The sequence below is a fragment of the Hippichthys cyanospilos genome, chromosome 3 (genome assembly GCF_059441005.1).
Source record: "Hippichthys cyanospilos isolate Australia breed blue-spotted pipefish chromosome 3, RoL_Hcya_1.0, whole genome shotgun sequence".
Taxonomy (NCBI): Eukaryota; Metazoa; Chordata; class Actinopteri; order Syngnathiformes; family Syngnathidae; genus Hippichthys; species Hippichthys cyanospilos.
Window position 1 is genome coordinate 18,820,050 of NC_142371.1, and position 26,719 is coordinate 18,846,768.

Consider the following 26,719-nt stretch of genomic DNA (forward strand, 5'->3'; position numbering starts at 1 on the left):
AGCCAGCGAACCCCGATTTGCACGCGGTTCGGTTTACGTCTCGGGGTCCGCGGCTGACCTTTACGCTGGGACGTATAAAGAGGGCGCGGACTGCGGATCGGATCTCTTCCTGACTTCCAGTGACATTTCGTGACCCCGTCGTTTCACGCGCTCCTTTGCGACTTACGCAAAAGCGTGCACCTCACGGACGCTTTTCACAAGCGTGCTATATGAACGCAGGGGAAAACGGAAAGATTTGATTATTTGGAAGACTAACACCTTCATAGTCTCAAAAACATCCAGAAATTCAAGCTATTAATGTTTGAAAATGCACAGCTGTGAACTGAAAGTCATTTCCGGTCATAGGGCAAATTCCACATCGTAAAACTGACTGATTTAATTCATTAATATATTTTGATTTGATTAAAAATGGTATGTTCATCAAATAATTACCTCAACATAAGTTGATATTTAGGACAAGAAATGAAATATTAGCTTGGATTTTTCATATATTTTATACAGTAAATTTATTTAGTAATTTTAGACTAACAATTATGCGAATAAAATTAGTTCATTCGCATTTAAATACATGTATCATTAAATGTAAAATAAATATCTAAATAATGATTAAATTGCGATGCTTTTTTTGTTTTTCATATATATATATATATATATATATATATATATATATATATATATATATAAAATCGATTTGACAGAAAGAACACAAATTTACATACTGTACATTTTTTGATTAAATGAATCTACAGTATTCATATTCTGATTTGATTAACAATTTTTTGATTACGTAAAAATGTTGATGACTTAAATATTAATCTTATTAAAAATAATCAAATCATGACAAAAAAACAACAACACCGATTTACTGACAATTATTTAACTTTAAAAAAAGTTCATTCTCATTTAAAACATCATTAAATGTAAATGACTATCTAAATAATAATTTAATTTAATTTTTGTTTCATTTTACTATTGACATCACAAAAAAATAAGTCTGGGAAACAGCAAAATGCTCAATCAACAAAAACAAAACATATACATAGAAATATGAATAGATATATATGTATATATCTGTGTGTACATAAAAAAATCTACCTTCGTATACTTATGTTTTGCGGATACTAATTGATATGAATGAAAACACTGCTCATGTTTTCTCAGAATGATTGAACCGAAGCTATAATTACGCAACTCTTTGACGTCAACGTAAAACCAAAGGAAGGAACGGGCACAAAAACAAACAAACAAAAAAAAACCAGTCCCTTCTCCAACATTCCTTGGAAATCACAATACTCATCACTGGCCATCTACTTTTTAAATGTCTTTTTCTTTCAAGCAGACATATATTTCCAATCTCCGGGTTGAAGGGTGAAGCGCCGCCATTCGACGCACGCCACCGGATTACACAAGGCCTCGCCGCTGGAGTCTTACCCCACACACGACGTAATACACCGTATGTACCTTTTTTTGTGCGTGCGCACTATCAGTCGAGTGTTTGCGGACGTGCCATTGTGAAGCAACAGCTGAAGGACCCGAAAGCCGGGCCGCGTGCGTGCCGCCGCCGCCGGCCTCTCCGCCCGCCGGCTTAAGGTCAAAGAGGGGAAGTAAAGGGCAAGCTAAGATTAGACGCCGACCGCGCCGCGCTGGCCCACTACGCGTTGGGACTACTGGTCTGCGGAGATGTGCCCAGAACCATCATTTTCTTTCAAAACGTACCCACTAATCAGCAATAAGTATTTTTTTGGGATAAAAAACAATAAAGACTTCAAATTAAGCGCAGTGGCGTCCATATATGGTCTGTTAAACCGTTAATGTACATTTTTAATGGTATCGCTAGTTTTTTTTTATCTAGATGGATCTAATAACATTTGTATTATTTCTGCTGGAAATTTGTGCAACTAATGGAGTGCTCCTCAACTGTATCCCCCCCCTGCACACACACACACACACACACACACACACACACACACACACACACACACACACACATGCACACACACACACACACACACAGATGAAAAAAGGATTATTATCTTTAAAAATTGTATTAGTAAAACTCAAACTGTTGCTTTTTAACCTTGACAAAAGAATTTAACTCAAGTTTCAACTGTGAACTACTTTTTACAGCGTTTATACAGGTTAGTCTAAAACTGAAAAAAAACAAAACAGGTGTATGAAAGTGTCTTAAAAAATGATGCGAATCCTTTAACATTTGTATTATTTCTGCTGGAAATTTGTGCAACTAATGGAGTGCTCCTCAACTGTATTTTGAACCCCCCCCCCCCACACACACACACACACGTAGATGAAAAAAGGATTATTATCTTTAAAAATTGTATTAGTAAACCTCAAACTGTTACCTTTTAACATTGACAAAATAATTTAACTCAAGTTTCAATTATGAACTACTTTTTACAGGTTAGTCTAAAACTGAAAAAACAAAAAAAACCAAAAAAAACAGGTGTATCAAAGTGTCTTAAAAAATGATGCCAATCCTTAACATTTGTATTATTTCTGCTGGAAATTTGTGCAACTAATGGAGTGCTCCTCAATTGTATTTTGACCCCCCCCCCCCCACACACACACACACATACACACAACAGATGAAAAAAGGATGATTATCTTTAAAAATTGTACAGTATTAGTAAAACTCAAACTGTTTTTACAGCGTTTATACAGGTTAGTCTAAAACTGAAAAAAAAACAACAAAACAAAGTGTCTTTAAAAAATGATGCCAATCCTTATATTAATGCAATGACGTAAACTTCACGTGGCAAAAACAAAAGCTGTTTTCCAAGGGTTCCTTTAATTCTTCATTTGCTTTATTTTTGACTCGTCAGACGGAAAATTGTGCCACTCATGGCAATCTGCAAAAAATTTCAAATAATTCACACATTTATCAAAGTCTTTGTAATACGGTTTAGCATTAAGATTCTTATTCCAATTATTGTGCTTTTAATTTGAAAGGAAAAATCGACTTCTGGGAATATGTGAGATTTTTGTGCGTGAGAATGTTCAAGTAGGGTATGAAAAAAGACACTTTAGGAGCACCTAATTCCAGCATCATGATATGGAGATGTGCTTCTTAAACTATGGTGTACGGTGGGCCTATTTATGGTATACGAGGGATCGCATTGATGACATCAGAAGCGTTGAAGGATCACGTTTCCTTCTACCGACATGACAGTCAACTCACACAAGTTGAACCCGGACCGAAAGGTCAGCGTGACGTCCGAGGGGCAGCAGCTTGTCGTCAAGCGCAATTGAACACGGCTAAAAATTAAGTAAGGTGGCCTTTCTGTATGGAGTTCGTATGCGCTCCCCGTGCCTGCGTTGGTTTTCTCCGGGTACTTGGATTTCCTGCCATATTCTTCAAAACATGGGCAGCTATATTGAATGGGATGGTTGTCTCTGTGTGATTGCCAGAAGACACCTGGGATAGGCTCCAGCAAGCCTGCCTCCCTAGAGGGAGGATACCGTAGGATGGATAAAAATGAACTAAGGCTGCCATCTGGTGGCGTTTGAGAGAAATGCGAGAATTAACTGGAACCTTTGGAATACTGGGCACTTCTTGCAAATTAACTGCAATATTTGGAGTCATAGGGGAATATGGTTGATACCCCTCATTTATTTTTCTTGCAGAAAATACCACAATCTCACAAGTGAAATGATAGTATTGATGTTGTTACTCAACAAGCCACGAAACAATGAATCATGGTGCGTGCTTTTGCGGCCCTAAAACACACTCACGCACATATAGAATACAATTATATTGTATATAATTTTATATAAATGTATATAATTATATACAATATATTAAAAGATATTCTATTATTCTTTTCTCACTGTAGGTCTTGTTTTTAAATTTAATTTTATTATTCCATATGTACAAATATTTTATATTATATATATATATATATATATATATATATATATATATATATATATATATATATATATATATTATATATATATATAATAAAATTACATATAAGAACAAGACAGAGTGAGAAAAAAAAGTATAGTAAACAAAAAAAACAAATAAAGAAAGAAAACCAAATAAAGACAAATGGAAAAAAAATATATATATAATTAAAAAAAAGTGTATCTTACCCCATAAATACTTGTTCAGCGCATACCTCTGAAATGTGAGCATGAAACGCTTGCAAAGGCAGTCAGTCTTTTGTGGTCTTGTTAAATTGTGCGGGTGTACCCTACAAAATGGCCAGTGAGTGTACGTCACAAACGGCAAAAGCAGACATCGATAATGGTCAATCGTATTTATTTGCGCAAATCATACGTAAACAATGCACAGGATTTATGAACGTGACGAACTGTAAACCTCCATCTATTTGTTTTTGTTTTGAAGCCTACAAGTTGGCACAATGATTTGAACACATCACAACACTTCAAGCCGAAGGAAAACGCCGCTCGATGTGGAACATTCGGAAATTGTTAAATACTACAGCGGAACTACGAAAGCGCCACGGAGCTTCCGGAAGCGTGAATCTCCTTTTACCTTCCACGGCGGTCTTCCCGCTAACAGCCCAATCCGCTCATGGAGCCGATCCGGTCCAGCTTGAGGCCGAAGCAGCCTCGGTTCCAGCCCCTTCGCGAGCGCTCCGACTCGGCGGGCTTCCGATTGGCCAGGGCTCCGCGGAGGAGGCGGAGCCAGGGCGTCTCCGGCTGGGCGTCGGCCCATTTGGCGGAAAAGTCGGACGCCTTGGCCCCGGCGGACAGAGTGGACTGCTCCTCGGCCGGGCCGCTCAGAAGGTTCTCCAGGTCGTCCGCGGTCAGCAGCTCGTTATAGCGATCCAGCAGCTGCTCCATTACCTTCACCGCCAGACAAATACAAATTTGATGCAAGGGGGACTAATTCAATCGGGGAGACATTTCATTACTTTCTCCTCTCTATCCTTCAACAGCCCCCCCCCCCCCCCCCCCCCCACCATAAAAAAGGAAGTACTTACCTCTTTTAATGGGAATCATTTAAAACTAAAAAAAAAGATTTAGCTTCACTACTTAAAAAAAGAAAAGAAAATGTAGTTGACGTCTAATGACGTCAATGGTGCTCCTCAGTAGGGTTTCTGATGACGTCATTTCACGTCAATGGTGCTCAAAGTGTGAAGTAGATTTGTACTGAAATCTTTTATTTTTGGGATGCATATTAAATACGAACAATAGAATAAATATTACAGCATAAAAATCATAGATTTGTACTTTTGTAGTTTGGACATTTGAAAACAAGCGTATTTCCTACCACAAAACCTTTTTCATTTCACATCAAAGGGAAAGCATCGAAAGAAGGCACTGGGGAACTGAAATTTCACCCAGATGTTGAAGTTCAACATTGTACGACCACTTAGTTATCACACTACCAATAATGTAAAAAATACTGCGAGAAAGATGTGAAATGAGCCCAAAAACATGGTCAAAATATCACAAAAATTCAAAAACGGCCTATTGGGTAGATCCACTGGTGTGGACATTAGTTTTTGCTCGATATTTTTTGACTCGCTGGAGCCACCCTACTAATACCCAATGTGCTCAGTAGAGGACATTGTGGCTTTTTCAACGATGTCTCATATGTTTGGCTGGCATGCAATTCCTTTTGCTGTCTTGCAAAGACAAAATGGACACAACAATGGACACAAATGAATCGTCTGTCTCTCAAGGGAAATATCTTTTTCTTGTTTTGTTTTTTCAACCCCAAAATGCTTGAATAAGAGGTTAAGTTTTTCCCACACAAAAACCAGTTGGCAATAAAACGTTATTTTGGCACGGAGCATTATCAGTATCGGGACTTGGTATCATAGGATACTCAACAGACGTATGAAAATGGCTTTTTTAAGCAGTTGATAACGTTGATTCAGTTTGACTTTGACGCACAAGTCCATTTTTTAACAGTGTGCCCACTCTACCTGAGCGTTATCGGGGGAAGGGTGAAGAGCACGAGCCTCGGGGGTCTCCATGGGGGCCAGGATGAGCAAGGTGGCACCGAGCAGCAGGGGGCAAAGTAACATGGTGGCGGAGGTGAAGGCTTCCAACAAGGTGACGGGAAAACACACCGGCTGCAACACATTTGGACACAGTTCAATTTCTTCTCCAAGAATTGGGGGGTGAGGGTGGTATTACTTAGGCTACTGTATATTTATGGCTTAAATGATTGCGTGTTTTTTGTTTTTTTAATGAACAGGCAAATCTACAGTTGTAAAGCTTGTAGCAGCAGGCAAAAAAAAAAAGAAGTAATAACTGTGGATCTATATAATTGCAAAAATATTTTTAAAAAGTGCAAAATAATATAGTGATTTAAATATTAAAAAAATGTTGAAATAAACTTATACTAACATTTTTTTCTATTGGTAATAAAAAAAAAAAAAAAAAAAAACAATCATCTTTCTTGGAAAGACAATAGTTTCTGGAGCTGTATATAATTTCAAATATTAAAAGTCAATTACATTTTATTTAATATACGACAGAAACATCTACCCAGTATAAAGCTTAAAGCTGAAAAACATACAGTAAAAACTTTGGATCATGAGTTAAAATATCATTTGTTTAAAAAAAATGGGACTAAAAAAATTGAGTAATTTAAATACATAAAAGTTGTTGAAATAAACAATTGAATTATTTTTTTTTACCCCCTGGTATAATTTGGAGAAAAAAACTTGTGTGAAGACAATAGTTTTCTGCTATTATAAATTAATGGTTCAAAATATGAAGTCAATTATTATTATTATTATTATTTTTACTGAACAAAAAGACAGTCTAAAACAGAAAAAACATACAGAAGGGAGAATTTCAACTCTGGAATGAAAATGGTAATAATACATAGTTGAACTGTATATTAAAAAAGTTATTCAAAAGAAGTTTAAAAATAGATTTTTGGGGCTAAACAAGTTTCAAATTTACACAATAAAGTTACATTTACTAATTACAAGAATATTTCAAAAAGTGACTTAAATATTAATATACAGTATTATTTGTTTTAAGCAGGAATTTAGAAAGGAATCAGAATGCATTTCCGTAGTCGCGATTGAACGAAGAAAGGCGAGGACGCTCACCTGCGAGTTGCGTGCGCGTGTCTGTGCGGACGGGCGTCTTGTGCGCTGGCTCGTGCCCGGTCCGGGCTACCTCTCACTTGCCGCCACCTGCTGAGCGCATCACTATCTCACCGGCCTGGCCCCGCCTCCTCTTCATCCTCCCCCTCAACCGCTCTGTGGTGGAGTTGAAATGATGATTTTTCTGCCCCCCCCCCCCCCCCCGCCAAGATTGGCGAATCTGTCCCCTTGGCGGAGGCTGAATGTCGGCGCGTCAACTGGGATGCTCATTTTTTTTTTTTTTGCTTTCTTTATTGATGACGGCGAGTTTTCTCCTGTGGTGGGGAGCGCACTTTATTTTTATATTCTTCAATTATAGGTAACTTATATGAGGATTTATTTTTTCGATGGCTTTTTACTGTGACTACTGTTACTACCTATAATTCAATAGATAACTTTTTTTTTTTAAAGAACAGGCGACTTTTTAGAAATATGATTGACGCAGCAAAATGCTCCTGTTTTTCCCCGCCGCCATCTCAACGCGCAGCTTTGATAAAACATATGTAGTGGCATATCTAATGCATTTATTCACCAACTCTAAAAGTTGAATCATTTCACGACATCTGCTTTCTTTCTGGCTTATCTGGCAAAAATTGTTTACTAATGACTATGCACATCCACATAAAACTAGTTTGCACAATAACACAATTAAGGTGCTTCGTGTTCCAATTAATTTGCTCCAGATTTGAAATGCACACTGTTCTTATCACGGCATTACAAAGCCTTTATTCCATTTGCCGATATCCTCAGAAATGTTGAAAACCAGCGTACCGCCTGTAGTGCTTTCATCAACCACCAGGGGTAGTCATGTGCCCATGTGAGGATTGGTTACGGCAAGATTGAACACAAAAGGTGCAGCAACAACATATAGCCTGGCAATATAATAGTACTCATTCTTATATAATTTCTCTGCAGAGAATGACGACCATAAGAGCCATATTAATAACCTGAGGGATGAAAAAAATGATTTGAAGAATTCCTTAGCAGGTCATGTAATGCTTCAATATGATTGGCTGCTGCATACAGGCACAATTCCATGCAAAAGCCAATTAAATTGAGAATGTTATGCCTTTGCCTCATATGGAATTTTTGATATTTTCCTCAATGAAATACATATTACAACTTTTCTTTGTATGTTGGGAGGTGTTCAACATTATTTCTGTTCATTTTAAGGGATAAAACCATTTTTGGATTAGAGCGTCACAATTATAATTGTTAAAATTGTCAACACTACTATTTTACTTAGCAGTTGTAACTGAGTTGATATTTTTCTTTTTAATTATTCACGTAAAGTCTAGACTCTAGGTACTGTGTGTGTGTGTGTGTGTTTTTTTTTAATTTATTTATTTTTTTTAAACCAGCAGCAAAATAAAAACGTCAAATCTTAGCAGGGTGAAAAAGCAGGAAGCGATATGACGGCACGTTTGAATTCTCCTACTGTAAGCAAGCGGCTTACTCCCCTTTTTGTCTCAGGTCTTTCCCAGCATGCACCGCGCTCCCTTCACTGCTGGGTAAGTTACAGTCTGTCGGGACCATCTGCTCCTTGCAACTACGTCCATCCGCGAATTCAACGTAGCACCTTAAGCGTCCATATTCCAAAGAAAGCGGTTGATTCGAGGCCAAACGTCAGGCGGCGTCATATTGCTAAGGCTGTATTTTGAAAGGGGCTTTACATAATCGCTCATAAATACATACGTGAAGAAATTCACCCCGCTCATCTTTTTGGGAGAGGACGACATGTGGGGGTAGGCAGTAGGCGAAAGGGAGAGATTAGCAATCATGGGAGTGAGGGAGGAAAGCGGCGGGGTGGGGGTGGGGGTGGGGGGGGGTTGGACAACCGTGCTTGTGATGTCAGCAGAGAGATGAGTGCCGTGGGAGGGAGAAAAAAAAAAAAAAAAGTAGGCAGTGGGAGAGCGAAGAGGAAAAATAAATCACCGGGCACAGACCTAGAAAAGATTGATGAGTGAAGTGAGGCCAACCTGCGATGAAACTAAAATGTCAAATCAACGATGGGGAAATAACTGATTGTTAGTAGATGGAAGCAGCGCCGCGGTGGGTGAGGCAGAGGGAAAAACTGCAAAGGAAAAGAGCAAGGGTGGCGACGCATCACTGTCCAAACACACCAAAAAGTCATTTGTGGATTATTAATAAGTCATTTTCAAAAAGGGTGAGTCAAGCATTAGGAAAAGGACCAGCCGCTTAAGGAAAAACAAACGAGAGAGAGAGAGAGGAAAAAAAAGATCAAACTTATCTGAATTGGTCCCCATTTTTTGTTTTGTTTAGTGCTAACACTGTTCATATACTCTATTTATTTATGCTAGCAATATATAGAGACAGGCATAAGAAATGAGACACTCTTCCACTAGATGGCACAGTTTTCCTTTAACCCTTGTAAGCACTTGTTAGGGGCGTCCCGATACAACTTTTCCCACTTCTGATACAAGTATTGCATGTGATTCTCAAACCTTTTCAATGATATACCAACTGGGATTTTTTTTTCTTTCAGCCAAGTACCCCTTAGCAGTGCTTCATGTTCCAATTCACTTGCTCTTAATTTGAGAAGAGAAAGTCTTTTCCTGCCACTGCATTAAAAATCATTGAATTAGGTTCACTGCTACCTTAAAATCTTACATACCCCCATTTGAGAAAACCTGGTCTAGAATCCCCCACTTTGAAAAGATTTGGGGTAAAAGTTCTGCATGCAACCCAGAAGACAGGTTGGACGGTGATGTGACAAAGAGACACCACCATCAGGAGTTTTGATAAAACTGCATCGCGGGCATGTTTATTATCAACACCCTAGCTAAAAAGTGGGGAAGGGGACAGGTAGAAAAGATTAAAAATCAGACAGATAAAATATTTAAAAGAAGAAGGGAGGTTGGGCCTCAGTTTCTGAGGCGGGCTCGTCGAGAAGTGCGGGATATTGGCGTGGTGACTTTAGGCGTCTCGCTCTCCGTCAGGACGGCATCTGATGAGAAGATAAGAGCGTAAAGAAGGTAAAGGGGTGACGAGTGGATTTCTTGCTGGAGCTTGGGACTGCTGCATACATTTAGTGTTGTGAAGTAACGCTAAACGGGTGAAAATCACCATAATTGCCCTTTTTTCCCCCAGAAAACGAAGGCCAAAAATATGGCTGTCAAGTACCCCAAAATGCATTACTTTGTGTGCACCTTCCTAACAAGTTTGTCAGGTAGACTCACCATCTTCAGCCTCTTCTTCATCACTGCTAAAGGTGATGACAGGTTTGTTTTTGGGCTTGCGAGTTCTCTGAGGCGTCACAAAACTGTCGTCGCATTGGCTGGAAACCGACGACTTTGACTGGCCTGGATGGAACAAGACTCGAAATGTGAATTCTTTTTTTTTTTTTAAACCATACCGCCTGGCTGTAATCATGTTTTTTTAACAATTACAAAAAAATATACCCCTGATCATCAGATTTAAAGATTCCTAATGCAATTCAAGCTCTCAATTGCCACAAAATCAATTGAAAGATTTAATATATGTGCAGAAACCCAGTAATTTATAAAGTGCATTTTCGTAAAAGCGCTAACATAAGCCAGTTAATCACTCAAGCCCAAATAATTAAGAGTAAATATAAATGATAAAAAGCTGAGCCAAAGACAAGGCACACACCTCTCTTGGATTTGGTTCGACCTCTTGCGGGGATGGGCGTGCGTGCGGGCGTTTTTTGATTTTCTTCATCCATCTCTGGGCTCTCCACGTTCTCCAGGCCTCGCGTATGGACCGTGGTCAGTCTCTTCTCAAAGTCCTCCACTTGGCTCTGGGACGCAATCACAACTCATTAATGCCAAACCCTTTTATTATTTACAGTGTGCACTCTAAGCATTTACAGCAGTTGTGTACAAGTAACACTGGTGTCATTTTTTTATTACATGCAAATCCATACCATAACCTTGACCTTAAATATACCTGTATGTGATTAAATATTGCATGTACATTGTACTGAAGAACATTTGAAGGGGAAGTCAATCCAAAAATCTTCTTGACAAAAATATGTTCTGTGCAGCCTCACTAGTCTTAAAGGAACTCTGTGTAAGATTTAGACCGTTTTTCATTAAAAAGGAAATTACATGATTATAAATTTCCAAAACTTGCAACAAGAGTATGTTTTAAATATAATCATAGGTCTAGTTCTCATCAAATTATATTACATGGGCGGTGGCACTTCTCCGGAGGCGGCCATGTTTGTTATACTGTAGGTACAGACAATGGTAAACCGGTGCCGGATTCTTACGCGGCTACGTCAGCTAGTTCCGAACTTGTACAGGCGGTTGCGCAACACCTTGAATTGCAACTTGGCTCCGCGGCGCAGCTTGGCAGCGATGGCGAGCAGAGGTTGGTAGACGCCCGGCTCGGTCAGCTTGTCGCTGTAGCATTCCCAGCATTCCTGCAGCCTCTTGAAGCCGCGCTCGCACATGGACAGCAGGGACAGCGAGACGGCCAGGTCGCACCACTGACGCTCCGTCCTGCGGAGAAGAGAGGAAAGATGAATTTGAGGGACGGAATCCGATTTAAAAATTATGCAAATGGAACACCATTCTGGATCTTTTACTCGCCGATTCGGCTTTGCGCTGGCATTTGGGACAAATCGCATTTACGAGCTCTAATTCACTTTGCCGTTGAGTAATGTAAAACGTCCTTCCTTTGAGTACGGATGAGTCAGAGGTGGACCCAAGGCACAGGTCCCGCCCCGTCGTCTCCGACGACACGGGAATACTGCCGCCGTGACAAGATGGGTGAAGGTTATGTCAGCGTGTGATTAATAGGTGAACCGCCATTAAATGTCAGCTCGCCTCTTCACACACACAAAACTAATTAGCCACGCGTACAAACCGCCCGCACGCTCGCAACGGGGCCGCGGCAGGACACTGTCAAAGAAGACAAAGGCGCACGCAAGGCGAAAACGGCGCTTGATGCTCGCGCTCTCACCTGGCTGTCCTAAAGCGCTGGCACAGTTTCTCCACCAATGACTCGGTCTGTCTCTCCTTGGTGATGTAGGAGAAGAGCTGCCTAAAAATGCACACAAGAATAGCTTTAGATCGGACCTGGACGAAATAAGATATTTGGCGCATTCACTTTTTTTTTTGTCTCCTGCACAAAAGATTTGCCCTTATGCCGGTTTGGGTGTGCCATTTCCTACACTGCTTAGTTTCACCAGAGTAGAGCGGAAATTCTCAAATTGGGTTACGAGTACGCTTGGGGCTAAGAGAAGACAAGGTATGTGAACACTTCTTTTCAAATTAAGAGCAGATTAATTGGAACATGAACAATTCATTGGTAAATTGTGTTACAATGACTGCTTTGCCAACCTTACATAAGAGACATGTCAAAGAAAGAGGAGAAAAGAAAGAAATAAACGAGATGATGTGACACGTCATCTTCTGGACTTCAATAAAAGTATGCCTGGAGATACCGCCACAAATGCAGTTCCAGAGTTAGATACATTAGATACGACTGGTGCAATTACAGCATGTGATATTACTTTAAAAACAATGACTGAAGCATTCAAACATTAGCGTGTATACGAATTGCTCTTGTGTAATATTGCTTAATCGTCGTTGTAGTCTTTTTTTTAATTAAAATCACTGAATAAATAAAAAGGAACAATAAATGGTAAATAGACCAAATGAGTAACCATGTTTTTAATGGACTTTAAATTAGTATCTAATTATTTGAATAAAAGGATTGAATAATCGATTATTCCAATCGATTTTAAAAACGTCATTGTACTGCAAAACCCGTTTCTCCACTGTGCACGTGACAAACATCTTGAATCCGGTTGCTCCCTTGGACATTTACAGTGAAAATATAGGGGTAAAAATACTGAGCAATATGCAATATTTGGAACGGCTACTACAGACCAACAGCATTCTAATTAAACAATATTTCAACAAACTAATCTAAAGTTCGTTTCTCATTTGACGCCTATGAAAATGAATTGCACATCCTTGGCTCGAAGAATCTGACAGGTCCTAACGTAGCCAAGTTGAGACAACTCACTTCATGATGGTGTTGAAGTCCTGGGCGCTCATGCCCCTCTCCGGGTCAGACAGACGACTGATGATATCCGGGAGCAGGTTGTAAATTGCGTTGTCCTGATGGCGGAAGATGATTGGCGGGCGGCGGCGCGTGAGAAGCCAATTATTGGGACGGGAGACGCAAAAGGTGTGGGAGCGCTCACCTTGGAGGCCAGCTCGTTGAAGAAGTTCAGGGCCAGGCTGGCGATGTGCGGCTCGGGGTCAATTAGCAGCACGGCCACCTCGCTGACTTGCCCTTTGACCTTCAGCACGTCCTTTAGAACCAATTGAGTCAGTACGGTCACGGCCATCTGCCGCACCGACGGGACCTCGTCGCCGAGCCTGCGAGAGAAGACGTCGCATTAGCATAATGAGACGACCGGCCGCCAAACTTGAGCAATATCATCGAGTACGTAGTAGTACTTTCTTTGCCACATCACACCTATTGACGGTTTATTCTGAAATTAACTCATTCACTGCCACTGACGACTGTAAACGTCAAATATCCATTTTAACTGGACAGCTGTGAATCAAAATTCATTTCAGTGTTAAATGAGGTCCATCCATTTTTTTTTTTTTAAACAACATTCATAATCAGTCATTTACAGTACAAAAACAGCATATATTGCAAGTTTTAATATATGATTTTAAAAAGACCTTACGGGAAGAGAGCATAGGTTAAAAACTGAATTTAAAAGCGTTTTAAGCACTTTATTGGCGTTTACAATTACAGCAGATTTTCATTTGTTGTAATGCAGACTTGCAGAGGTTGACATTTTTCTTTACATATACACAAATATGACACAAACTATGATAGAAAAGTAATATTTACAATTCAGGACAATTGCAAGAACATATCGCTACTTACAAGAAAACGGCTGTTGAAATTGGCTGTAAAACTGGCGAAAAAGCATCTATTTTCTATCCAAAACTGATCATTTTTGTGAACAAATGAAAACAAAAAGTTTGCCACAATCAAACTCACACAAAAGCAACCCATTAACCATTACTAATTCATGGCAAGGAGTCTGATTTCTGGCAGGAGAACAGAAAGGCGTATATGGCAATCGCTCATGCCAATGCGGGGGCTTACTGCGGCAATGAACGGGGTAATTAATTCTTAATACGCTTATCTGAAGGCCCCAAGGCGGCAGCGGCTTGGCGGACAGTGGAGGAGTTTGTGTGGGAGACAATTAGGGGGAACTTATCAGGTGGGAAACACTGGGAGTGCGACGCCGCATTAGAAAAGAAGCGAACGTTCGACATTTCCCAAACAGCCTAAGGTTTGCATTGTCGAGCCTTTTAAAGGAAACGCTTCAAACGGGAACGTCGGCTCTCACGTTGGCCGCATTATGAATCCATTGAAGTGCTTTTTAAAGTCAAGTTCTTGACAAGTGCAAAACATTTTCATTTCCTTCCTACTTTCTCAGCCGCACGCCATTAATTTGACGCTTGACGGGAGAAGACCTGGTCTACAGTCACGACCCAAAGCTCTTCAAAGTGCTGGACTTGTTGCCATGGTGACCATGTTATCTTGACTACACATTAGGAGCGCACGCTAAGGATGGTGTAGTCAAAGTAAAGTATGAATTTGCCCCATTTACACACCAATTGCGGTAATAGTCGGAGAAAGGCGTGCTAATTGCTAAGCTATTGGTGAAAATATTTTAGGCATCTTGGGGGAAAATAAACACAACACTGGCACAAACATCGAAAGCCGGAAATGAGGTAAGACATCACCGCTTGCATTAGCTTTAAGAAGGGGGTATCACGTTATTAAAGAAAACCAACAAATATTTCAAATGGAAGAAACTTCATTTGTCGCACATTAGTCGAAATGCAGATTTTTTTCAACAACAATAGTGGATGCAGGAAATTGAAAAAGTACTCTGTAAAACAATTGTAGATTTTGAGTGCTGTTTGTTAATTTTGAGATCTGCTTAGTTGAATAACAGACTAACCAAGTTGCAAGGTTTTAATTTAAAACAGCAGTATTAATTTGTCTTGCATTATTTTTCAAAAGTATTCTGACATATAATCCTGACTATGTTTTCCTCATTCATATTTGTTTCATCACTATTTGATTAATTTAGCTTTTCTAAGGTTATATAATTAACATATAAAATATATCTAATGCATCATATCATATTTATTATACATGTTGCATATTGATCATAATTTTATCATTAATTAAAAATATATGAATTGCTCATTATGATTCAGTGTAGTAACAGTGGCTGAGACATTTTATTCTTTCCTTTTTCAATAAACTGCTGAATGAGACAACCATCCACGCAATGTGCGGTTCAATCAACTATGAGACATGTTCGTTTAAGGATTAATAGAAGTGAGCATTACATATCGATTAGACTCTGTACCTGGCATATAAATTTTGGGTCCAGGGCTCCAATATGTTGGGGAAGCGGACGGTGAGGTCCCCCAGGGCAATGATGGCGTTGGCCCTGACCACGGGAAGGGTCGAGCGCTCCAGCACAGTGAACATGAGACGGGCGTTCTCCTCGCAAACGCACGGGCTGGAGCAAGGACAGATTAAAATTTAGAAAAAAAAACGAAATTATCCTAATGATTTGATTCGTTACAGTCTCCTCAGCGAGAGGACAAGACAGCGGGGAATGTGTTTACCTAATCATCATGTACTGCGAGAGGGCCAGACAGGCAGCCGTGGTGAGCTGAGGGTGGGAATAGCGTCCAGGGGAGCTGCAGACTTTCACCAGCAAGGGAAGAAATGCACTCAGCATGTTCTCCTCTTGAGGGGAGAATGGAGTGGGTGGGATGTAAACAAAACATGACATTAGCATATGAATACAGCAGCGGGCATTTAATGAGCAGCTAAACACGGGACAAAAGGAGAAAATTGGACGTGACGGTTACCAGCCAGTAATTCCGTCTCGCAGATCTTCCTGATGAGTTCGGCCTCCGTGTCTTCCGCCGAGGCGCCGACCAAGCCCAGCTCCTCCTCCATTGTGCTCTCGTTTGCGGTTAGCTGTTGGAAAATTGAAGCTTGACGCGAGTACTTTGGGGATCGCAAAGCTCAGACTTGGCACTTACTGACAACGTTCATGAAAGATGATTTTGTAGATCAAGGTCAAGTCAAATGACACAAAAAAGAATGCAGAACTTACTAATAAAATTCATTCCAGAATACATACAAACATACATAAATGTCTCATAGATCCACTGTCATTGACAGCTCGGACAACAAATATCAATTTTTACTTGGATGGCTTTAAATGTTACCGCATTTTCCGCACCGGATTATAAGGCGCACCCTCAATTAATGACATATTTCAAAACTTTTTCAATCACAATAAAGTAATACTCAAAGTAATAACAATAACTCAAATAATAACTCTAAACTCTCAGTATTACCAAACTTGTTCAACTGTAAACACAGAAAAGACTCAGGTAAAGCTTACTTTATCAGTTCATTCCCCATCTACGGATCCCAATATCAACATTGATCCATATATAAGGCGCACCTGATTATAAGGCGCACCATCAGCTTTTTCAAAAAATTAAGGCTTTTAGGTGGGCTTTATAGTGCGGAAAATACGGTAATTTAAAATACCAACTCAGGAGGTACAAAAGTACAACAGAAGCACTTTCATTCATTGAGTTTCACTCATTAAAAAAAACAAAACAAAACTATTATGACATGGTGGAAACAAGTGATCTGAAAAACGGTGCACAATAAAAACGTGGCACGCTAGCGCTATACAAAAAGCAGCTGTGTGTACCTTCGCTTTGCTGGATGGCCCCTTTTCCTTCTCCTCCCTCTCTTCGGTCTCTCCTCTGCGCCTCCGCAACTCACTGCTCACGCTGCGCTCCAGGTGAGACACCTGCCAGAAGGCCACGCTGCCACACAGGGCCAACAGCTGAGCCAGACACACACAGTTCACTGCGGGAGAGGAGAACAGGTGTGAAGCCACTGCGTGAGTGTGTGTGTGTGTATGGGGGGGCACCAACAAGCATTCAGCATCATGATATACCTTGTTCACCAGACTCTTGAGATCCCTCTTGCTCTTGACCCACATCCTTGTTAATCACGGCGCCTTCGGAAATCTGATCCAGCAGGAGTCGAGCGGCTCGTCGGATCAAGTGGGAGCACAGCTGGTCAGGGGATTCGGCCAGAAAGTAGATGAGGCGGACGGCTTGCTCCATGAAGCTCTGCCAGTGCGGGTCCTCCATCATGGCACCTTGGGGGGGGGCAAGGTCAGCAGCTGAGCCGCACCGAAAACAATAACATACCGAGCGCAATACCTTCGGCAATTGCTTGTGTGAGGCAGGTAAAGAGATGATGCTCTTGGGGCAGTCTGAATGGAGCACCTCTTGATTGCTGATGAGAGACAAACTGCATGTTATTAAGTTTCCATTAATGCATTCATCGATTACCTTGAAAAAAATCCATTTGGATGGCTTTAGGGTTGCAACTAACCCTTATTTTAATAATCAATTGATACATTTTCATTTCCATGCCTTCATTCAAACAGATTATTTAAAATTGACAGCAGGCCAACGAGAATCCGGTTTGCGCCGTAATGTCAAAAGGGAAAAGGGGGCAATTTTTTTCTTTATAGGTTTGAATCAAAGTAATAAACCAAAAAAATATTTAGCTATAAGGCATCAAGAATAATTTGTAAATAGTGAGCAAAATGTGCAGATTTAAAACCAGTTTTATCATCCATTTATTTATAGATCGCTCCGCCAAAAAAAAAATATATATATATAGCTTGTGCATAACTTGCTAACCCTAATAATAGATTTACTATAAAAACCCTCAAATACCTAATTCACACTTTTTATTTTTTCATACCATCCCTTGGCTCATGTGTCATTAAAAAAACGAGGTCCTTGAGCAGAATACTCAAATTAGTCTATTAAATGGTCAATATCACATCACCTATTTTGATTTGGTGGGGGGGGTGATTCAAGGCCATGATGTGTGTGTTTGTGTAGAGTGTACACTTTCATGAAGAAAAAAAAAAGTTATGGGACACCTTTTATAACAACAGCACTTACCCTAACGTGGTCAGTGATGCTGCAGATGGTGATGACGGTGTCTCTCGCCAGCAGAAAGTCCTCTTTTACTTTTTCCCCCAAAGCCACGGAACAAAAAGTGTCCAGATTGCTGAGCACCACCTCCCTTTCGGCCCTGTTCATAAACGCATCCGTGCGGGCGGGGCATGTGGGCAAACGTATGCCATTACGCAAAAGATACGGCCTACATTTACTCAGGCGCTGCGAGGTGGCCTCGCAGCTGGCCAGATAATGTACGTGGGAAGCCGGGTTCGAATAAACGCATGCGGTTTAATCGGTCGTGAACGCCGCCGGCTGGATGAAGACAGGCGGCGGTGTGGGCGGACTACAGATCGTCTCGCTTTACTCCCGCTCACTCTACCCTGGAGCAGTGGAAGTCTTTGAGCATGGGGGGGAAACACTAAAAATATTTATACCCAGCGAAAGGCACTGGCAGCATTCCTCCGTATTTGGTCGTGACTTTGATCATCCAGAAAAGCAACTGACGTTTAGCGTGGTGACAAATGAGACGATTTTCTGGATGATGCGCGATCGACATTTCTTTCCAGGATCCGTCGTACAATGTATATTTCTGCACAAACTGGATGATAGGTGTCGAACTCCAGTCCTCGAGGGCCCAGCATGTTTTTGAACCTTCCTTCTCAAACGCACCTGATTCAAGTGATCAGGTTCATTTTCAAGCTCCAGTTAACGAACTGATCATTTGAATCAAGTGTGTTGGGGAGAGAAAACTGGAAAACATGCATTATACCGGCCCTTGAGGACTGGAGTTTGACACTTATGATGATGTGTCTGGTGGTTGTCTTACCGTGCAGCCATGCCCAGCAGGAGCACAGCAGCTCGCCTGTATAAAGCAGATGCTTCTGTTTTGCCGGTAAACCTCCCCCAAAGGACCTGCACCACAGTGGACTGCAGACTGTTGCCGCCGCCGAAGAACTCCTGCACCTACAGGGACGTAATTGGATGTTTTCGAGGTGAGGTCTGAATCACTGTGAAAGGGGGCAATTACAGTCTTGTTTGTCATTAAGTGATTATCATCCCACGTCAACACTCACGACCCGACACTGCGACAGATTCACCCGCAACTTTAGTGGAAGCAGGTAAAAATATTGTCGAATTCCCAGCGTTAGCGCCAACTGCTACACTTTCAGCATGCTGCAAATATAAAACATTGTGGGCCTTCTATCTACCAATAAGCTACCATATCAAGAAGAGTGAGGGGGGTTAAATAACGCTGCTATTCTACTTAACGATTTAGTCACTTATGTTAATATTCCTAATAAAATAACTTAGCTTCTGTATTTTTTTTCTACGGTTGATATGTCATTGAATCAAAACTTTATATGGGTTTCTACAGATCCCCTCTAATGTGCTCACCAACCCCTGAAAGCCAATTGAGAGGACTATACATCATCAAATATGGTCATGTTGTACCTCCCCGAAAAAAATGTGCGACCAAATCCTCTGTGACCAACTGAAAACGTTGGTAGTTAATGCGGAGGATCACGAATGAGCTACTCACAATTTCCTCAAGACATTGAATGGTCCCGAGAGATGCGTCCACCATCAGCTCCGACAGACTGTCCACCAGAGTCTGCGCTTTCATCCTGGGGGGGATGAAATAAGATTAGTTTACATATAACAAACTCACTTGATTAAGCTCCAGGTAAAGTCAAATCGATCCACGAAAAGGCTTGACTGAAGGTTGGTAATTGCAATCCAATTATGTGGAAGACATTGACTGTATGCCCTTGTGAGTACAGCATAGTTGCGATGCACTTAGATGTAAATATAGCGTGGCGGGAAACCTTTCTTAACTGAAAGGTTTGTATTTAGAGGCCTAATTTCATGTAAAAATATTTATTTTACACGCCAGAGTAAAAAAATGAGCCACTATTTGAGGAAAACGTTCATTGCTATTAGCACAAAGTGTTTTCCGAACCTGTTGGTGTCTCCTTTTGGGTTGAGGTAGAGGCGCCTGTAGGCTTGGACAACTGCGTCTTTGATGGCGGCGTCAGTGGACCAAACCAGAGGCAACATCTTCCTCACGCCGCTCAGAGAGTTGGCGACGCTGAACTCGCACACGGTCACACAAAACTGAACCGCCTCTTGAACCACTAACAAAAAAAAATAATAATATTAGTAATAAGGAACAAGACGTGAACTGTGGCAACTTCTGAAAGACGATTTTTTTTCAACCTGTAGTGGTTTTCCAGTAAAGCATGGAGTTGATGACGTAGATGGCTCTCTCCACTTGAAGGGCGAAGGTTTCCGTATCTTTGAGGTACTGCACCAACATCTCTTGCTTTTTAAGTTCTGCATCCTCTGCCTCTTTATCACCTTCTTTCCGTGGGGTTGGAGGTGAGTTCTGAACATCTTCAGGGGTATCCTCGTCGGAGCCTAAGGAGAGGAGAAAAATGTGTCAAATTTCAAAAGTCTTAATAAGGATTCCTCAGTTGTCATATGGAGAGAGAAGATTGCTTAATTGTGCTTGCACCATGTGGTTCTCAAATGGGGGTACATGAAGGAACTTTAGGTGGAATGTGAGATTTAACAGGGCTTCTGCATGTATCAGCAAATGCAATTAATGGTGTGACATGTTCAGCCCAATTTTCTTTTCAAATTAAGAGCAAATTTGGAACATGAAGCAAGTTCTTGTTAAACTGTGTTTTTGTGACTCATTTGCAATATGTCATATGACTTAAGTTTTACATGGATGCGCATGGTCATTAGTGATGTTGCTGATGTTGTGATGTGGTCTTATGTGCCCCCACTCCCAGTAGCACCAATAAAAAATCGTGACCCCTTCCATCATTGAATTTGCCCATCCCTGATTTACAGCACAGCGTCATTGTCGTGGAGGTTTCCTTTCTGACATACTCAAAATGCCATTTCCATTATGCACTTGTCAATTATAATTAATTGCCATAAAAAGATGTCACAGGAATGTCCTCTACTAATAATGAAACGCTAGGAGTGAATCTTATTAGGGTTCAAAATCCAGAGAATTTGTGCTGAGTGACGCACAAAGTGAATTGAATGACGGGTTCACCTTTGAAGAGAAGGGCCAGTGTGTCCATTAGAGTGTCCGAAGACAGAGCGGACAGGGCGGCAAACATCTCCGATTCGGGGAAGCAGCCGTGGGCCTTAATACAGAGCCGCACGGCATTCCTGGACGGGTAAGCCAAAGGGAAAATAAAGTCACATCAAAATTGTCTAACATTGTACCAGCGGCGACCTCTACCGTTACCTGTACTTGTTGATCCGCAGGTATTGCGCAATCATCACCGCCGTCGCTCGGTCATCCTCCATCGCTTCTTCCACGTCCGTCTCCTCCTCAGAATCAGCCGAGCGATCCAGCTCTTTGCCGACGGTGATGCGAAGTTCCGGTTCCATGGCGGCCCACAGCTCCGACGCTTTAATTACTGTATGGACAAGTTGAGTCAGTGAGGAAGACTACAGTCGTGCAGTGAACACGAGGAAATAAAAACCTTTTAAATAGTTTCACTCCTCTATCCATTTAAATATACTAAATTTGTTATTTTTTTCATAACCTTAAACAATATGGATAGACAATTCAGCACGTTTGTGAATATGCATGTAAAGAAGCGATTTATTTCACTAGATTTGTAGTGGTATCTCTCTGCATATTTTCTTCAGCAGCTCCAGAAGAAAGATCGTTGAACATGATCATTTGTTGACTCCATATATCTCAGTAATTTAAACTAGAGAGGACGAAGATTTGCAATTAAGTGATAAAACAATTTAGCTATGTGCTGCTTACTGATCCAATTCATTTGCTCACCGTTTGAAAAGAACGGTATTTTTTTTTCCACTTCATTAAACTACATTAGTTGCTTAAGCACGTAAATCTGCTCGTTGCCCTGATTCGACTTTTATTTTGTCACATCCCGGGGCACCCGTGCTTTTCATCTTTTTGTTTGATATGTGGACCGGTGGTCTTTTGAAGCCATTTCAATTATATTGAAAGGCTTCGAGAAGAACTCCTGCTACACTCACATTAATGAACCCGCACAAACTTGAATGGGTCGCGTGGAGCTGGGAAACAGGTGTAACTTTATGACTCAAAGCACTTAGACTGAATGCGTCCAAGACGTTTGATGTGGCTAAAAGCGGAAGAATTGCGTCATGCTCTTCAAAAAGTAAATTCTTGCGTGCTGAACAAAGAAACCGGATGACGTATTGGCATCAGGAGGCCGAGCGCTGTGAATTAAAAGTGAGACGGAGGAAAATTTATAGCAAAGAAATGGCAGCGCGTGACCTGCTGTGTTGAGGTGAAACGGAAATACTTATTGAGCCCTCAGATTTCCAAAGAAGCAACTCATTGCTGACCGAACAGCTGGGTGAACTCCAGGCCTCCATACACACGCTCACACACACTATGGGCTTCATCCACATGATTTCTCCAATGTAACTTTGAGAGGAGAACTCATGTTGGAGCCAGGTTCCTGTAGGTGGGCCCTTACGGCAGAGCAAGAAGCCTCCCTTGCGCTGCCAAGATTACCCAGCAGTTGAGGCAAGAAGAAGCCAGCTGTTCGGTCAGCTCGTATTCGCCTTGGTTTCATCATTGGGCAAAAAAGGGAGACCACTTAGGGTGTCCCGAGCTGATATCGGTCCAATATCAGACTCCAAAAAATGTCATCGGATTACGAGCGTCATATCATATTTATAAAAGAATGTATCATTCCTGTGACACCCAAAAGACCGCATGGAGACAGTCATTAACTCATTCACTACCAGCACAAGACCCCTGACATCTATATCTGTCATTAGCAGTGAATGAGTTAATAATCACAAGCTCACCTGGCGCGCTGCCGCGCAACTTGTCTTTCATCTCCCTCAATTTGGTTGTCTCCTTCTCCAGGGGTTGTTTTAAATCAGCGCTGCTCAACTGAAGGCCACAGAGACGAAAGTGAGGTGTGGAAGGACATCTCCGGGTCGCAAACGATTTTGACAGGAGCTACCGTACCTTGCAGCTGTAGGGATTATGCGCGATGAAGGCTGCCAGCAGCTGGATGGCGCTCTTGACCACATTTATAGATTTGTCCATCAGCCTGCCCACCGCCAGTCCCATCACCTCACTGTACCGACACAGTGGCAAGGCCTAAACACGGGAAAAACGCTTCATGAGTAAACCAACCAATCACGAGATGAACTTCCGAGACCGGGGAGCTTACTTTGCTGTTGACGATGCGCGTGTAAACCTGCAGGACGCGAGCTCTGACGTGAGAATGCACGTCGTGCAGGTGCTCCTGCAGGGTGTCGAAAAAGCGGTCGCGGTCGGCTCTCCCGGACTCTTCCAGCCCGTCGCCGCACAGGACGCGTACTAGGATGTCCCCCAGGACCTCACAGACGGCTACGCGCATTGTATGGCTCTAGGAACATTTAGGAAAACGACATGAGTGGAAAGGTACAGCAGTTGCTCGGATGGAGGTGGCAAAGTATAAATGACCTCTCCTTCCAGGTGTGTGATGAGCACACTGATGTTGGGAATCAATAACTCTGGTACCAGCGCACTGAGTTCAGACAGGAAGGAGGAAAATGCTTTGACCCCTGACCCCTCTCTGGCAAGCTCCTCACTTGACTTCTGGCCAATCTCTCTGAAAAGAAAAGCAATAAAAATGTATTATTAGTCTTGTTCTGTGTTTTACATGATTTAGTGGCACATTGATTTAGGTATGGCGAAGGAGCAAAGATTAATTGACAACTAATCAATTATCAAATTCGTTTCGATTACGGGTTTCAACTATTTTATGAAATATTTATTTTCCAGCCAAGTACCACTGCAATTTAATTATAAATGAATGAAATAAAGGCATACAAACGGACCTTATCACTTCCCCAATAATGGCTCTGACTCCATATTCGGAGCTCCACACAGACACGGCCTGCGCAAACACCGATGACAATTGCTCAAAGTGTTGCAGCAGCTGAATCACCTTCACACTTGCGCCTGTTTGCCATGGGATTAACAACACACTGATGTCAATGCAACAAACAAAAAATGTGCTATCTTTTCAATCCACATGAGCTCACTTGCAAGTCATTTAAACAACAGTTTTATTTCACGTTATGCTTACATCCTTCTGAGCCTTACCAAGGAGGTGATTGTATTTCTTGATCAGCAACCCGAGTAGATGTATGATGCCCTCTCTGGTGGGTTTGCTCTTGACGTGGCTGATGGTTGGATTCTCCAGGAGCTTGTAACAGCAGCAGCTCACGCAGCTAGCAAAAAACGTTATCATTTATTATTTCGATTCAGGTTGCAAGATAAACCACTGTAGCTTTCTTGGAGTACCTGGTGAATTCTTCTTCCACAAGCGAAAGATTCCAGAGGGAGCGGATATCCAACTGGAGGAGCTGAACGAGGGCCTGAAGGACTCGCTCCCTCTCTAGGTCCCACTGCTGGAGTCCCTCACTCGTTTTGGCCTTCTTCCCGCCCTATGCAAAGAGCGAAATGACTTCAAAATATCCCACGAGACAAAAACAACGAGCGGTTAATCACATAAATGCCCTCAGATTACCAAAGATTGTCGCTCATATCTGCCAAACCCTACAAAGGGACTATATCCTCTTGCTAACTGCTACATATACACTCATACAAACACACGCGCTCAAAAACAAACAAACATTCACACATTGTTTGACATCTCCGTCATGACCCATCCCGTTACTCTGAGGAGGGCAGATGCTAGTTAACGTCAGCGTAAGTGTAGGTGGGCCCTTACAGTAGTGAAATATAACTATAACACTACCAAGATTACCCATCAAACAGAAAGCAAGCGATCATAATCCCCGGTCTGACAGATCACCCTACTGCCATTACTACATCATTGGGCATTTTCACTTGCTTAAAAAATGAAATGACAATCATACCCTGCCAGGTGCCGCGATGAAACTCTGCCTGTACGAGTCACTTTCCAGATTTTCCGTGATTTTGCAGAGCAAAAAGACACTCATTTTAACTGCATTGAGGTTCTCTTTTCGCTCCGCCGCCGTGATGGAGGCAGAGATGAGCATCGAGGGCAGGGAAGTCGACAGGCTGCTGACGACTGCCACAAAAAAAGGGGAAAAATTCTAGTCAGTAAGCTATTTAGTGCAGTCATTAAAAAAAATAAAAATAAACGTGAACAATTCTCACCTTGCACCAGCAAATCCAGAGTGTCCTCCTTCACTCTGAGCTCCACGGAGTTTGCGTGCCTTTAAAATAAGGACAATTGTGAATACGGTCACTCGTGTAACACGGGTTTGTGATTGTGTGTATATTTTTGCTGCATGTTGCTTTATGGTTGCTGATTAATTACTAGAGTTTAAAGCTCAAGTAAACTTAAACAATAGCTTTTTATAGTTCTCTAAAGCAGTGTTTTTCGACATTTTTTGAACCAAGGTACATTTCTTTCATTGAAAAAAAATTCAGCAGCACAACACCAGCTGAAAATGCGGGGGGAAAAAAAGCTTATATGAACAATACAAGGGTTATGTTACCAATGTTTTTAACAACATCTTGATTAGAAATCAAATAACAAGAGGAGTTAAATATTGTGTTAAATATTTGTCAAATACAATTACAAATCCCTTTGGGGGGAATGTGATTATTCAAACTGGCTTGGTCCCAATTCCTTGCAATGGATTTTACAGGATCTAATTGCAAAAAGCACTGCAGCAGTTCTGCTACAAATGCACAATTACTCACTGTAAAACACTGTACGCTGTGTCAAAATGTTGGAGGATGCACAAAGGGCCTTGACCTCTGAATGCTGTCTTAAATCCTGAGGAAAACGAAGGAAAAGAGACAAGATCTAAATAACTCAAAATCCTCATGTAATTGCTCAATATGTATTAAGGTCTTTAAGTGAGAGGATGGTTACTAAGTGCAGCCTTGATGATCACTCACTGTTGAGATGAGACGGTAGATGTTTTGGGGAGATCACATCTTGTACGACGTACTGGTTGACCCCCCCGGTCGTGACCAGATCGCCCACACACACTGGGACAAAAAAGTCGCACGACATCCCTAAGTGGAAAAAAAAAAAACAAGTCAAAGCTGCGACTAAAGTCAACAATGGAAACATTTCGACTTGTTTGTCGATTAATAAATCAACAGACGTAAAATGGTAAGTGTAAATAATACATAGGGTTAACATTAAACATTAACATTAACATTGATACCAAAACTGTGGGTTTTTGTTTAATCAATTTATGGACGACGTTCGTAAAGTAGCCATGCTAACTAGCATTAGCCACGTTAGCACAGTGACGACATTACTGGTGAATATAAACACACTTTCAATTCATAATCTGTGAAAAGACTGCTTATAGTTTTAATCATGGAACGTACCTTTAATACTCGCTGCCCGGTTCGCCGCAAAGTCGAGCCGAGTAGGCGAATGTTTACACTCGGGCTCCTCGTTGGGAAAGTATTGTGACCGCCCTCTGATTTTCAAATTTGTAGCACATTGCGCCAAATGGTCTGAACTCCTGTGACGTCATAACAACGCGACG

The 26,719-nt window shown here is 41.4% G+C and overlaps 2 protein-coding genes and 2 non-coding genes across 5 annotated transcripts; all 4 read right to left on the reverse strand.

The window, feature by feature from the left end:
• Window positions 1–4,265: 4,265 nt before the first annotated feature.
• Window positions 4,266–6,062, reverse strand: nppcl (natriuretic peptide C-like). Its single transcript, XM_088411069.1, has 2 exons — window positions 5,922–6,062; window positions 4,266–4,833 (listed from the first exon to the last, which is right to left on the reverse strand). Exons 1-2 carry the CDS (start codon window positions 6,021–6,023, stop codon window positions 4,540–4,542), a joined length of 396 nt encoding a protein of 131 aa, XP_088267195.1. The 5' UTR covers window positions 6,024–6,062; the 3' UTR covers window positions 4,266–4,539.
• Window positions 6,063–7,068: 1,006 nt separating this feature from the next.
• Window positions 7,069–26,646, reverse strand: ncapd2 (non-SMC condensin I complex, subunit D2). Of its 2 annotated transcripts, none has more exons than XM_088411067.1 (32): window positions 26,556–26,646; window positions 26,112–26,231; window positions 25,911–25,986; window positions 25,359–25,417; window positions 25,094–25,269; window positions 24,516–24,658; window positions 24,315–24,442; window positions 24,047–24,170; window positions 23,670–23,817; window positions 23,395–23,592; window positions 23,187–23,321; window positions 23,021–23,108; window positions 21,447–21,621; window positions 21,249–21,367; window positions 20,396–20,596; window positions 20,139–20,313; window positions 19,719–19,803; window positions 19,005–19,141; window positions 18,179–18,311; window positions 17,420–17,495; window positions 17,149–17,355; window positions 16,897–17,057; window positions 16,031–16,142; window positions 15,782–15,905; window positions 15,517–15,672; window positions 13,303–13,480; window positions 13,122–13,216; window positions 12,051–12,131; window positions 11,404–11,587; window positions 10,734–10,881; window positions 10,301–10,423; window positions 7,069–7,217 (listed from the first exon to the last, which is right to left on the reverse strand). In XM_088411067.1, exons 2-32 carry the CDS (start codon window positions 26,227–26,229, stop codon window positions 7,138–7,140), a joined length of 4,143 nt encoding a protein of 1,380 aa, XP_088267193.1. In that variant the 5' UTR covers window positions 26,230–26,231; window positions 26,556–26,646; the 3' UTR covers window positions 7,069–7,137. The 2 variants fall into 2 exon arrangements, with proteins under 2 accessions (XP_088267193.1, XP_088267192.1); XM_088411066.1 differs by lacking the exon at window positions 7,069–7,217 and adding an exon at window positions 7,254–10,068.
• Window positions 22,513–22,790, reverse strand: LOC148426102 (small nucleolar RNA U85). The gene has a single exon (XR_015865261.1). It is a non-coding gene; the product is annotated as a small nucleolar RNA U85 (small nucleolar RNA).
• LOC148426103 (small nucleolar RNA U85) lies at window positions 24,728–25,056 on the reverse strand. The gene has a single exon (XR_015865262.1). It is a non-coding gene; the product is annotated as a small nucleolar RNA U85 (small nucleolar RNA).
• Window positions 26,647–26,719: the final 73 nt, after the last annotated feature.